The sequence below is a fragment of the Bombina bombina genome, chromosome 3 (genome assembly GCF_027579735.1).
Source record: "Bombina bombina isolate aBomBom1 chromosome 3, aBomBom1.pri, whole genome shotgun sequence".
NCBI classification, from domain to species: Eukaryota; Metazoa; Chordata; class Amphibia; order Anura; family Bombinatoridae; genus Bombina; species Bombina bombina.
Window position 1 is genome coordinate 555,401,027 of NC_069501.1, and position 13,413 is coordinate 555,414,439.

The 13,413-nt window shown below is 40.7% G+C and overlaps 1 protein-coding gene across 1 annotated transcript in view; it reads left to right on the top strand.

The window, feature by feature from the left end:
• The window catches only part of SDC3 (syndecan 3), a 226,245-nt gene that overhangs the window by 202,545 nt on the left and 10,287 nt on the right, over window positions 1-13,413 (top strand). Inside the window, exon 4 of the mRNA XM_053705369.1 lies at window positions 4,000-4,294. Coding sequence (XP_053561344.1) covers window positions 4,000-4,294 — 295 coding nt within the window. The remainder of the gene's footprint in view (window positions 1-3,999; window positions 4,295-13,413) is intronic.

The window sequence follows — 13,413 nt, forward strand, 5'->3', positions numbered from 1 at the left end:
GCATTGTAATTCCTGACCAGAAGTTTAAAGAGATATTAAACCCAAATATTTTATTTGATTATTCAAATGGAGCATACAGTTTTAAGCAACATTCCAATTTACTTATATTATCAAATTTGATTAATTATCTTGGTATACTCTGTTGAAGAAGAAGCAATGCATTATTAGGAGGTAGATGAACACATCTAGTAAGCCAGTGGCATATATGTGCAGCCACCAATCAGCATTTAACTCCCAGTAGGGCATTGCTGCCCCCTGAGCCTACCTAGGTATGCTTTTAAACAAAGGATACCAAGAGAACAAAGCAAATTAAATTCAAAAAGTAAATTGGAAAGTGGTTTAAAATTGCATACTCTATTTTAATCACAAAATCAATTTTTGGGGGTTTTATGTCCCTTTAACTTATTTTTGGGAGCATTTGTGTAATAATAAAATACTCTAAAAACGTGAGCATTTTATTATTGTATTACATTAACATATTCCTTCAACTTTTTTTTCAACTAACTTACTCTGTATCACTTTTTTTTGTCCCTCTTTCCGTGTTTTTCTGTCTTCCATTTTGTTCTATATTTTATCTTGAAATCCCTTTATCATTTCTCATTTTTTCTTGTTTCCTCTATCTCCTTTTTTTTTCTTTCTCTTTCATCATTTAATCCCATTCACTGCCCTTGTCATATATATTCCCTCTCTCAAAATCCCTTATATCAGCAATAGCCAACTGGTGACACATGGGCTGACCTGAGAATATGGCCCCAATTTATCAAGGTCTGGCGGACCTGATCCGACAGTGCGGATCAGGTCCGCCAGACCTCGCTGAATACGGCGAGCAATACGCTTGCCGTATTCAGCATTGCACCAGCAGCTCACAAGAGCTGCTGGTGCAACGCCGCCCCCTGCAGATTCGCGGCCAATCGGCCGCCAGCAGGGGGGTGTCAATCAACCCGATCGTACTCGATTGGGTTGATTTCCGGCGAAACAGAACTACAAAAGATTTACTTTGGGGTTGACAAATGTTACAGGAGCTTCCCAGACACGAAGATATAAATAAATATTATTATTATATTTCTTCCTTAAATGGCAAATAACAGGTAAGAGTAAATAACAGATTCAAGTACTGCAGGCAGTGAAACATCTAGAGAAGGTGATGTCTGATAGAAAACTCTTATAATCCTAAAATAAAACTAATAACATTAAAAATAAACATTAGCCTTCTTGAATACTGTATTCAATGTAAAGTGGCTGTGGCTTATACAGCTATTGATATTGTATTCATTACAAAGTGCTTTTGCTATTTGACAATGCAAAGTGGCTGTTACTTATGTAGCCGTTAATAAAGTGCTATCGTTTTTTGTAGCCGTTAGCGTTTGCTGAAAAATACGGCTGATACTTTTGTAGCCTAAAAAAATGTGTCTTTGCTAAAAAATACGGCTGATACTTTTGTAGCCTATATTAAAATATATATTAAAGGGACAGTCTAGGCCAAAATAAACTTTCATGATTCAGATAGAGCATGTCATTTTAAACAATTTTTCCAATTTACTTTTATCACCAATTTTTCTTTGTTCTCTTGGCATTCTTAGTTGAAAGCTTAACCTAGGAGGTTCATATGCTAATATCTTAGACCTTAAAGCCCACCTCTTTCAGATTGCATTTTAACAGTTTTTCACCACTAGAGGGTGTTAGTTCACGTATTTCATATAGATAACACTGTGCTCGTGCACGAGAAGTTATCTGGGAGCAGGCACTGATTGGCTAGACTGCAAGTCTGTCAAAGAACTGAAAAAAGGGGCAGTTTGCAGAGGCTTAGATACAAGATAATCACAGAGGTAAAAAGTATATTAATATAACTTTGTTGGTTATGCAAAACTGGGAAATGGGTAATAAAGGGATTATCTATCTTTTAAAACAATAAAAATTCTGGTGTAGACTGTCCCTTTAAATGTCCAGCAACAAACGCAAATGGCTACAAAAAACTATAGCACTTTATTAATTGCTACATAAGTAACAGCCACTTTGCATTGTCAAATAGCAAAAGCACTTTGTAATGAATACAATATTAATAGCTATATAAGCCACAGCCACTTTACATTGAATACAGTATTAAAGAAGGCTAATCTTTATTTTTAATGTTATTAGTTTTATTTTAGGATTTACAGATATGTTTAGCATATTACTTGTTTAACCACCGGTGGTATTAGGCATTTGCATTGTTTCTTAATAAATATTATTATTAATTTTATACTATAAACAGACACAGTCTTGCTTATTTTATTATTTTGATTTCTATAGCTGCTTATATCTAGCGCTCCTCAAATTTGTTGTTTTTTATAGTGTTTTGGGTAGCACTTTTATTGAGGTAGCTTAAGCTATTACTTTTAGGGTTTACACACTTTTTAAAGCTCTTATAATACCTTCTTGTTACATATACACCAATTACTACAATGTTCTAGAATATTCTCTTACATTCTACAGTGAAAATGAGCTGATTGTTTAAAATAAAGTAGGTGTGTTTAACAAAACATACATTTTGTGACATAAGACATTAAAGCAGTGAATATGTAGTCATAGCTAAACACTGGAGGTGGATTGTGCGTAAAGTGAAGTTGGGATTCTAGAAATTGCTAGAAAGTGACTATAACTAAAACCATCCATATTGTGTGTATATATACAGCAGCCATATTGTGTATATACTCAGCAGCCATATTGTGTGTGTGTGTGTGTATATAGATATATACAGTATATATATATATATATATATATATACAGCAGCCATATTGTGTGTGTATATACAGCAGCTATATTGTTTACAGTATATATGCAGCAGCCATATTGTGTATATATTCAGCAGCCATATTGTGTGTGTGTGTGTATATATATATATATATATATATATATATATATTCACAACAGCCATATTGTGTGTGTGTATACAGCAGCTATACTGTGTATATATACAGCAGCTATATTGTGTATATATACAGAAGCCATATTGTGTATATATACAACAGCCATATTGTGTATTTATACAGCAGCCATATTGTGTATATATACAGCAACCATATTATGTATATACTCAGCAGCCATATTGTGTATATGTGTATATATATATATATATATATATATATACAGCAGCCATATTGTGTGTGTATATACAGCAGCTATAGTGTGTATATATACAGCAGCCATATTGTGTATATATACAGCGCCATATTGTGTATATACTCAGCAGCCATATTGTGTGTATATATATATATATTTTTATATATATATATATATATATATATATATATACACACACAGCAGCCATATTGTGTGTGCATATAGAGTAGCTATATTGTGTATATATACAGCAGCCATATTGTGTATACAGTATATACAGCAGCTATATTGTGTACAGTATATATGCAGCAGCCATATTGTGTATATATTCAGCAGCCATATTGTGTATATATACAGCAGCCATAGTGTGTATATATACAGCAGCCATATTGTGCATATATACAACAGCCATATTGTGTATTTATACAGCACCTATATTTTGTATATATACAGCAGCCATATTGTGTATATATACAGCAGCCATATTGTGTATATATACAGCAGCCATATAGGCTATATTCTATATCAACAAAACTCAAAGGGGGAACTCTGGAAGGGGGAAGAGCAGACAGAGGATACACAATATCCTTACATAAAACTGGCATTGTGACTGGACATATTTAGGAAATATATATTAATGTTTGTGTTCAATAGTCATATTTTTATATTTAACAGATTTATATGCAAACCCTATTTATTAGAACATTGACCATCACTGTTTTCCTTTTTCTCTTTCTTTTATCCTGTTTTTGTATATTTTCCATCTCTTAACCTTACCTAAGTTTCTCTTTTATCATAATGTCCATGATTCCTGATGTGCTTCATTTCCCAGCCTTCTGTCCTCTGTTGCATACTGTCTCCCTTTCTTACCAAGTCTCCCTGCACTCTTTTTCATGACAGACGGACAGCTGGGAGGTGACAGTGGTCACTTCTCGCGATAGTGACTTTGAGATACCTGTCAGTGGGGGACCCAGTGGAGACTTTGAAATTCAAGAGGAAGAGGGAGGAACACATACAGAAAGCCCAACAGTACCGGACCTGGGTAACGAGGTACTTCCCCCTGGTCCTCGACCATCAGAGCCAGGAAGAGGCAGGAAGGCTGACACTGGTTTAATCGATAACACTATAGATTCCGGTAACACGCTGGCACAAATGCCTCAGAAAAACATCTTGGAAAGAAGAGAAGTGTTAATAGGTAAGTAACTGAACACGTGTGGTAATATTAAAGAAATGTAAAAACCTTTTTCTTTTTGTGACATCCTTAAAGGGACACTTAACACAATTCTTTAATGTTTCAGTTAAAGCATGCAATTTTAAGCAACTTTCTAATTTACTCCTATTATCAATTTTTCTTAGTTCTCTTGCTATATTTATTTAAAAAGCAGGAATGTGATGCCTAGGAGCCGGCCCATTTTTGGTTGAGAACCTGGGTTATGCTTGCTTATTGGTGGGTAAATGTCAGCCTCCAATAAGCAAGCGCTATCCATGGTGCTAAAACTAAAATGGACTGGCTGCTAAGATTTAGATTCATGATTTTCAAATAAAGAAAACAAGAGAACGAAGAAAAAATGATAATAGGAGTAAATTAGAAAGTTGCGTAAAATTGCACGCTCTATCTGAATTATGAAAGGAAAAATTTAGGTTCAGTGTCCCTTTAAAAAAGGTATTTTAAATGTATAGCATTATAGTTGTTCCTGTGCCTAATTAATCACCTTTTTGTTTTTATGCTTATGAAGACTTGTCCTGTCATACAATACAGCTATGTTTTCTTAAACAGCCAATTAGTTTTAATATCAGTTCAAATAGTTCTGACTATCTTTTTTATGTTATAAATATGTTAACATGTTTAATTATTGCTTTTTAACTTGCATGATATATTTTGATGTTAAAGGGACACTAAACTCAATTTTATTTCTTTCACGATTCAGAGAGAGCATGCAATTTTAAGCAACTTTTCTAATTTACTCCTTTTATCAATTATTCTTTGTTCTATTGCTATCTTTATTTAAAAAGCAGGAAAATTAAAAAGCAAGAATGTAAAGCATAAGAGCCGGCCCTTTTTTGGTTTAGTACCTGGGTTATGCTTGCTTATTGGTTTACTAAATGTAACCACCAATAAGCAAGCGCTATCCAGGGTGGTGAACCTAAAATAGGCCGGCTCCTAAGCTTTAAATTTCTGTTTTTTAAAAAAAGATAGCAACAGAATGAAGAAATGTTGATAGTAGGAGTAAATTAGAAAGTTGCTTAAAATTGCATGCCTTATCTGAATCCTGAAAGAAAAAATTTAGTGTCCCTTTAATAACACTTTAGCTTTGCAATGCTTAAAAAAACATGAAACCCCACATTTTCTTTCATGATTCAGACAGAGCATATATTTTTAACAACTTTCCAATTTACTTCTGTTATCAATTTTGCTTCATTCTGTTGGTATCCTTTGTAGATCAGCCAATAGAATGCGAGCTCAATCTGATTGGCTGATTGGATCAGCCAATCCGATTGAACTTGAATCTGATTGGCTGATTCAATCAGCCAATCAGATTTTTCCTACCTTAATTCCGATTGGCTGTAAGAATCCTATCAGCCAATCGGAATTTGAGGGACGCCATCTTGGATGACGTTACTTAAAGGAACCTTCATTCGTCGTCTAGTCGTCGTGCAGGAAGGATGTTCTGCGCCGGAGGTCTTGAAGATGGAGTCGCTCTTCGTCGGATGGATGAAGATAGAAGATGCCGAATGGATGAAGATGTCTGCCGGTCCGGATGTCCTCTTCTGCCCGGATAGGATGAAGACTTCTGCGGGTCTGGATGTCCTCTTCTGGTCCATCGGATGAAGACTTCGGCCCGGTTGGGTGAAGACGACTCAAGGTAGGGAGATCTTCAGGGGGGTAGTGTTAGGTTTATTTAAGGGGGGTTTGGGTTAGAGTAGGGGTATGTGGTTGGTGGGTTGTAATGTTCGGGGGTGGTATTGTGGGGGTTTTTTACAGGCAAAAGAGCTGATTTCCTTGGGGCATGCCCCACAAAATCCCTTTTAAGGGCTGGTAAGGTAATAGAGCTGTTAACTTTTTTAATTTAGATTAGGGTAGAGAATTATTTTATTTTGGGGGGCTTTGTTATTTTATTAGGGGGCTTAGAGTAGGTGTAATTAGCTTAAAATTATTGTAATCTTTTTTTATTTTTTGTAATTTAGTGTTTTTTTTTTGTAATTTAATTTAGTTTATTTAATTGTAGGTACATGTAGTTAATTTATTTAATTTATTTATTGATAGTGTAGTGTTAGGTTTAATTGTAACTTAGGTTAGGATTTATTTTACAGGTAATTTGGTAATTATTTTAACTAGGTAGCTATTAAATAGTAAATAACTATTTAATAGCTATTGTACCTAGTTAAAATAAATACAAAGTTGCCTGTAAAATAAATATAAATCCTAAAATAGCTACAATATAATTATTTGTTATATTGTAGCTATATTAGGGTTTATTTTACAGGTAAGTATTTAGTTTTAAATAGGAATACTTTAGTTAATTAGAGTTAATTTATTTCGTTAGATTAAAATTATATTTAATTTAGGGGGGTGTTAGGGTTAGACTTAGCTTTAGGGGTTAATACATTTATTAGAGTAGTGGCGAGCTCCGGTCGGCAGATTAGGGGTTAATAAGTGTAGGTAGGTAGCGGCGACGTTTGGGGGGGCAGATTAGGGGTTAATAAATATTATGTAGGTGTCGGCGATGTTAGGGGCAGCATATTAGGGGTTCATAGGGATAATGTAGGTGGTGGCGATGTGCGGTCGGCAGATTAGGGGTTACATTTTTTTATTAGAGTGGCAGCGATTTGGGGGGGCCTTGGTTTAGGGGTACATAGGTAGTTTATGGGTGTTAGTGTACTTTAGGGCACAGTAGTTAAGAGCTTTATAAACCGGCGTTAGCCCAGAAAGCTCTTAACTACTGACTTTTTCTGCGGATGGAGTCTTGTCGGTAGAGGCTCTACCGCTCACTTCAGCCAATACTCTAAATACCAGCGTTAGGAAGATCCCATTGAAAAGATAGGATACGCAATTGGCATAAGGGGATCTGCGGTATGGAAAAGTCGCGGCTTGGAAGTTAGCGTTAGACCCTTTCCTGGCTGACTCTAAATACCAGCGGGCGGCCAAAAGCAGCGTTAGGAGCCCTTAACGCTGCTTTTGACGGCTAACGCCAAACTCTAAATCTAGGCAAAAGTTTAAATTAAACTAATATAACTATTAAACTAAAATTAAACTAATTATCACAACCAATTAAACTAAAACCACAGTATCTAATTACAAAAAATACTAAATTACAAAAAATAACAAACACTTATTTACGAAAAATAACAAACGAAATGATCAAAAATAAAAAAGAATTACACCTACTGTAATCTAATAGCCCTATAAAATAAAAAAAAACACCCAAAATAAAAGGGCCTTTTGTAGGGCATTGCCCTTAGTTAAACAGCTCTTTTACCTGTAAAAAAAAAATACAAAGACCTCCCAACAGTAAAACCCACCACCCAACCAACCCCCCAAAATAAAAAAACCTAACTCTAAAAAAAACCTAAGCTACCCATTGCCCTGAAAATGGCATTTGTATGGGCATTGCCCTTAAAAGGGCATTTAGCTCTTTTGCATTGCCCTGAAAATTGCATTTAGCTCTTTTAAGAAAAGCCCAAACCCTAAACTAAAAAAAAAAACACCCAAAAAAGTTTAAAAAATCCTAAAACTAACCCCCGAAGATCCACTTACAGTTCCTGAAGTCCAGACATCCAGGCAGCGAGAGGTCTTTATCCAGATGGCTCTATCTTCATCCATCGCGGGACCGGCATCTTCTTCATTCCTTGTGGAGGCGGAGTGGTCGAGATGGAGGTCCATTGATCCGAAGTGGAGGTCCTCTTCATTCGATTGTCCGCCGCACACTGAGGATTGAAAGGCAAGGTACCCCTTTTACCCTGGAGGTACCATTGCATTCCTATTGGGTGAAAATTTTGAATCAGCCAATAGAAATTAGGGCTGCTAAAATCATATTGGCTGTTAAATCAGCCAATAGGATTTAAGCAGCTCTCATTCTATTGGCTGATTCGAATGCGGTGGACAATCACATGAAGAGAACCTCCACGTCGGATCGATGGACCTCCACCTGGACCTCCGCCTTGAACCTTCGCCTGGACCTCCACCTTGGACCTTCGCCTGGACCTCCGCACATCAACCGCTCCGCCTCCGCAGGGATGAAGAAAATGCCGGTCCCGCGATGGATGAAGATGGAGCCGTCTGAATGAAGATGCCGCCTGGATGAAGATGGAGCCGCCAGGATGAAGTTCGTTCAAGCGGGACTTAAACAACTGTGAGTACCTAAAGAGGGGTTAGTGTTAGTTTTTTTTTAAGGTTCTTTGGATTTTTTTTTTTTTAGATTAGGGTGGGCACTCTTAATAGAGCTGAATGCTCTTTTCAGGGCAATGCCCATACAAATGCCCTTTTCAGGGCAATGGGTAGATTAGGTTTTTTAGATAGGTTTTTTTATTTTGTGGGTTTGGGGGGGGGGTTTGTAATGATAGTGGGTCTTTGTACTTTTTTTAGAAAAAGAGCTGATCTCTTTAGGGCAATGCCCTACAAAAGGCCCTTTTAAGGGCTATTGGTAGCTTATTCTAGATTAGGTTTCTTTTATTTTCGGGTGTTTTTTTTTTTTAAAATGGGTATTCAAATAGGAATAATTTTTATTATTTTGAATAATTCGTTTGTTATTTTGTGTAATGTTTTTTTTTTTCGTTTTGGGGTGGGTTTTTATTTTTAGGTTAGGGGTTGGACCCTTTTAAGGGCAGGAAAAAGAGCTGAATGCCCTTTTAAGGGCAATGCGCATACAAAGGCCCTTTTCAGGGCAATGGGTAGATTAGGTTTTTCTTTATTTTTATTTTGTGGGTTTGGGGGGTGGGGGGTTGTATACTGTTAGGGCGTGTTTGTTTTTATTTTGTAGGAAAGGAGCTGTTATATTTAGGGCAATGGACTACAAAGGGCCCTTTTAAGGCCCCTTGGTAGTTTATTATAGATTAGGCTTTTTTATTTTGGGGTGTTTTTTTTTAAACAGGGTATTAGAATAGGAATCATTTTTATTGTTTTGGATAATTTCATTTGTTATTTTTTGTAATGGTAGGTTTTTTATTTTTTGTAATTTTTGTGTTTTTTATTTTTTGTAATGGTAGGTTTTAGTGTAAGGCAGCTTAGGTTTTATTTCACAGGTAAGTTTGTATTTATTTTAACTAGGTAGTTATTTAGTGATAGTGATGTGGGAGGCTAGAGGTTAAGGGGTTAATAACTTTATTTAGTGGTGGCGATGTCGGGGAGCGGTGGCATAGGGGTTAATAGATTTATTATAGTGTTTGTGATGTTGGGGTGCAGGGGAATAGGGGTTAATAACTTTAGTATGGTGGTGGCGATATCGGGAGCGGCAGATTAGGGTTTAATAACTTCATGTAGGTGGTGGCGAAGTGATCGCAGGTGTTTTTTTTTCTAACCCGCTCTCCCCATTGATGTCTATGGGAAAAGTGTGCACGAGCACGTCAAAACAGCGCTTGTATTTTATGTGGTATGGAGCTTAATGCAACCATATCGCACTCACAAGCCGGCTGTTTCAAAACTTGTAATGGCAGCAATATGGAGGGTGAAATAACGCAACTTTTGTTGCATTAGTTAAAAACCCTCTAATGCGCATAACTCGTAATCTACCTGTTAGTGAGTTGCAGCTTAATTGAGAGATAAATATCTAACATAGATTAATTTTAACACTTTTGTGTGTTTAAGATATTTTATTAGAGGGACACTGAACCCACATTTTTTTCTTTCAGGATTCAGATAGAGCATGCAATTTTAAGCTACTTTCTAATTTACTCCTATTATCAATTTTTCTTTGTTCTCTTGCTATTTTTATTTGAAAAAAGAAGGCATCTAAGCTTTTTTTTAGGTTCAGAACTCTTGACAGCCTTTTTTATTGGTGGATGAATTTATCCACCAATCAGCAAGGACAACCATGGGCCGGCATCTAAACTTACATTCTTGCATTTCAAATAAAGACACCAAGAGAATGAAGAAAATTTGATAATAGGAGTAAATTAGAAAGATGCTTAAAATGTCATGCTCTATCTGAATCACAAAAGAAAAAAATTTTTCCTTTAAGTTCAGTTTCCAGCTTTGGGGAAAAAAACTTGATTGTGTACTAATAAATTCTTCTCATAATACACACAAGTATATAATACCATGATTTCTAGGGCGAGATTACATATTTGGCGCAACTACTGAAACCCGTGCCACCCGTAATTTCACCTCGCACATTGGGGTATCACATATACGGCGCCGACAGTTCATAAAGTGCCGTAAATCGGATAAACTAGTGATGTCCAGAAATGTGCGTAAATGGAAATTTCTGGAGTTCCCAGTGACTTACGGCACTCTAGAAACTGCCGGCGCCTAAGAAAAAAAATATAAAATAAACTGTGACGGAAACCCCCGGCTACCCCGACTGGGTAGCTCCGCCAAAAGGGGTCCTGCTTCCTCCCTGCCGACTGCAGCTATGTAGCTGGCAAGTGACCACAGCCTGTAGACACCCCTGATGCTTGACAGCACCAGTACTCAGGGTCTCACCCTGTGGCAGACTCCAGCTACCCAGACTAGGTAGCTCTTCCAGCGTGTCCTTCCTCTGCCTGGAACAGGCTGCTATGTAGCTCAGGATAGTGATTTTAGCTGGAGCTCACCCAAATAACTAGACACACTAGCATTCAGGTTACACAGGAACTGATTTTATTGAAAACATACACTCCTTTTATACAGACAGTTAATCTTGATAAGACCCTGGACAATCCCACTATTTTAACGCCATTCCCGCCCCTCCAGACAGCCCGGCACCTCCATAGGAGCCACAGTCTTACATAATCCCAATACTTATGGGTGGCAGTTTCTGGTGATCCCGGTGGAGCGGCGGCACTTCCAGGGTGTAATTTTAAAGCTCGGTCCCCAGATGCCACAGTCAAAAATCAGCATGATTCGTTACTGGGGACGGAGTTACAGTCCGTTGAAGTTATGGGGTTAGGGCTGTCCAAAACCCCCAGTTCTCAAAGGAGCTCCCCTCCGGTAATTACCCCACCTCTTGTCCTCCCTAGGGGCTACTAATCCCCAAAAGAGCGGAGCTCTGGGGCATATGGTTGCTGGAGCAACGTGGGGTAAAGTTAGCGGGTTTCCTGCTGTCCTGTGGCCAACCGGGAGTTTCAGGAGCCTGGCCAGCCTGAGAGGGGTTAGGCGGGGTGTCCGTTGTGAGGCGGCCGACCGGAAGTTCCAGGAGCCCGGCCAGCCTAGGAGGGTTTTCCTGGTCATAAACCAACTCTTCTCTGAACACATAAACATGCCAACATAAAGCAAACAAACAGTCTCCAGAGATGGTGGTTGCTCTGAGGAGCCCAAAACCACTGAGAAACAACAGGGGTGAGGTTGTAGGGGGGTGGGGAGGGTAGCCTTAGCCGTCTAATATCCGTGACATCTCCCACCCTCCCATTCGGCAGACCGGCTAGACCCTTAACGGGTTGGCCTGGGGCTGTCCGACGGTGGCCCTCCACTTATCGGTTGCTGAGAGAGGTGATCCCATCTCTCCTGAGCTTGGAGCACCCTGGGGGGGTTTCTGCTGGAGTTTATACCCTGCACCCTGGGCGCAGGGATAGTAACATAATGCAAAGTCCCAAACAAGTTTGCTAAGGTCGGCTCCCAAACAATTGCTGTTCCACAAGTTCCAGTGTCCTTAAGTTCTATGGCCAAACTGTCTCCCTCTGTGACACTCTGTTGAGTACCGGCTGACCCACCCACAAACAAAGCTAGTGCCGGTTTCCCAGCTGTATTCCCACTCCAGACCAGTGGGGGAGGTTGCTCCTTGTTGGGGCAGGTAAAGCTTGGGTGCCCAAACATGTGGCACCAACTGAATACACATTTATTTTCCTTGCCCAATGCAACGCCTGCCCCCTGTGAGAAATACTCCGGGACAAGAAAAAGGTAGAGACCCTGCCAAGCTACTGAGGGAAGAATCCGTCTGTCTCTTCTCCAGAGAAGGAGATCTACCACTAGGGAGGGAGGTCTGCTACTTCCGCTCCATGGGAAACTGTGCTGCCACTGGGGAGAGAGACCAACTGTCAGAAAGGGATTCGGCCGCTGGGGAGAGATATCGATACCCGTCTCTCCCTGCAAGGGTTTCTCTGTAAGGAGAGGGAGGACGACTACCTCCGCTCCCGGGGGATGGCTCTGCCGCTGGGGAGAGAGACCGACTGTCTCCTCTCCCAGGAAGGGGTTCTGTTTACGGGGAGGGAGAAGAACTACCTCCGCTCCCAGGGGATGGCTCTGCCGCTTGGGAGAGAGACAGACTGTCTCCTCTCCCGGCTCCTGGCTTTGCCGCTGGGGAGAGAGACCAACTGTCTCCTCTCCCGGGAAGGGGTTCTGTTTACGGGGAGGGAGGACGACTACCTCCGCTCCCAGGGGATGGCTCTGCCGCTGGGGAGAGAGACTGACTGTCTCCTCTCCCGGCTCCTGGCTCTGCCGCTGGGGAGAGAGACCGATTGTCTCCTCTCCCGGGAAGGGGTTCTGTTTACGGGGAGGGAGGACGACTACCTCCGCTCCCAGGGGATGGCTCTGCCGCTGGGGAGAGAGACCGACTGTCTCCTCTCCCGGCTCCTGGCTCTGCCACTGGGGAGAGAGACCAACTGTCCCCTCTCCCGGGAAGGGGTTCTGTTTATGGGGAGGGAGGATGACTACCTCCGCTCCCAGGGGATGGCTCTGCCTCTGGGGAGAGAGACCGACTGTCTCCTCTCCCGGCTCCTGGCTCTGCCACTGGGGAGAGAGACCATCTGTCCCCTCTCCCGGGAAGGGGTTCTGTTTATGGGGAGGGAGGATGATTACCTCCGCTCCCAGGGGATGGCTCTGCCTCTGGGGAGAGAGACCGACTGTCTCCTCTCCCGGCTCCTGGCTCCGCCGCTGGGGAGAGAGACGGACTGTCTCCACTTCCGGGAAGGGGTTCTGTTTATGGGGAGGGAGGACGATTACCTCCGCTCCCAGGGGATGGCTCTGCCGCTGGGGAGAGAGACCGACTGTCTCCTCTCCCGGGAAGGGGTTCTGTTTACGGGGAGGGAGGACGACTACCTCCGCTCCCAGGGGATGGCTCTGCCGCTGGGTAGAGAGACTGACTGTCTCCTCTCCCGGCTCCTGACTCTGCCGCTGGGGAGAGAAACCGACTGTCTCCACTCCCGGGAAGGGGTTCTGCTGCTGGGGAGAGTTATTAACATCCA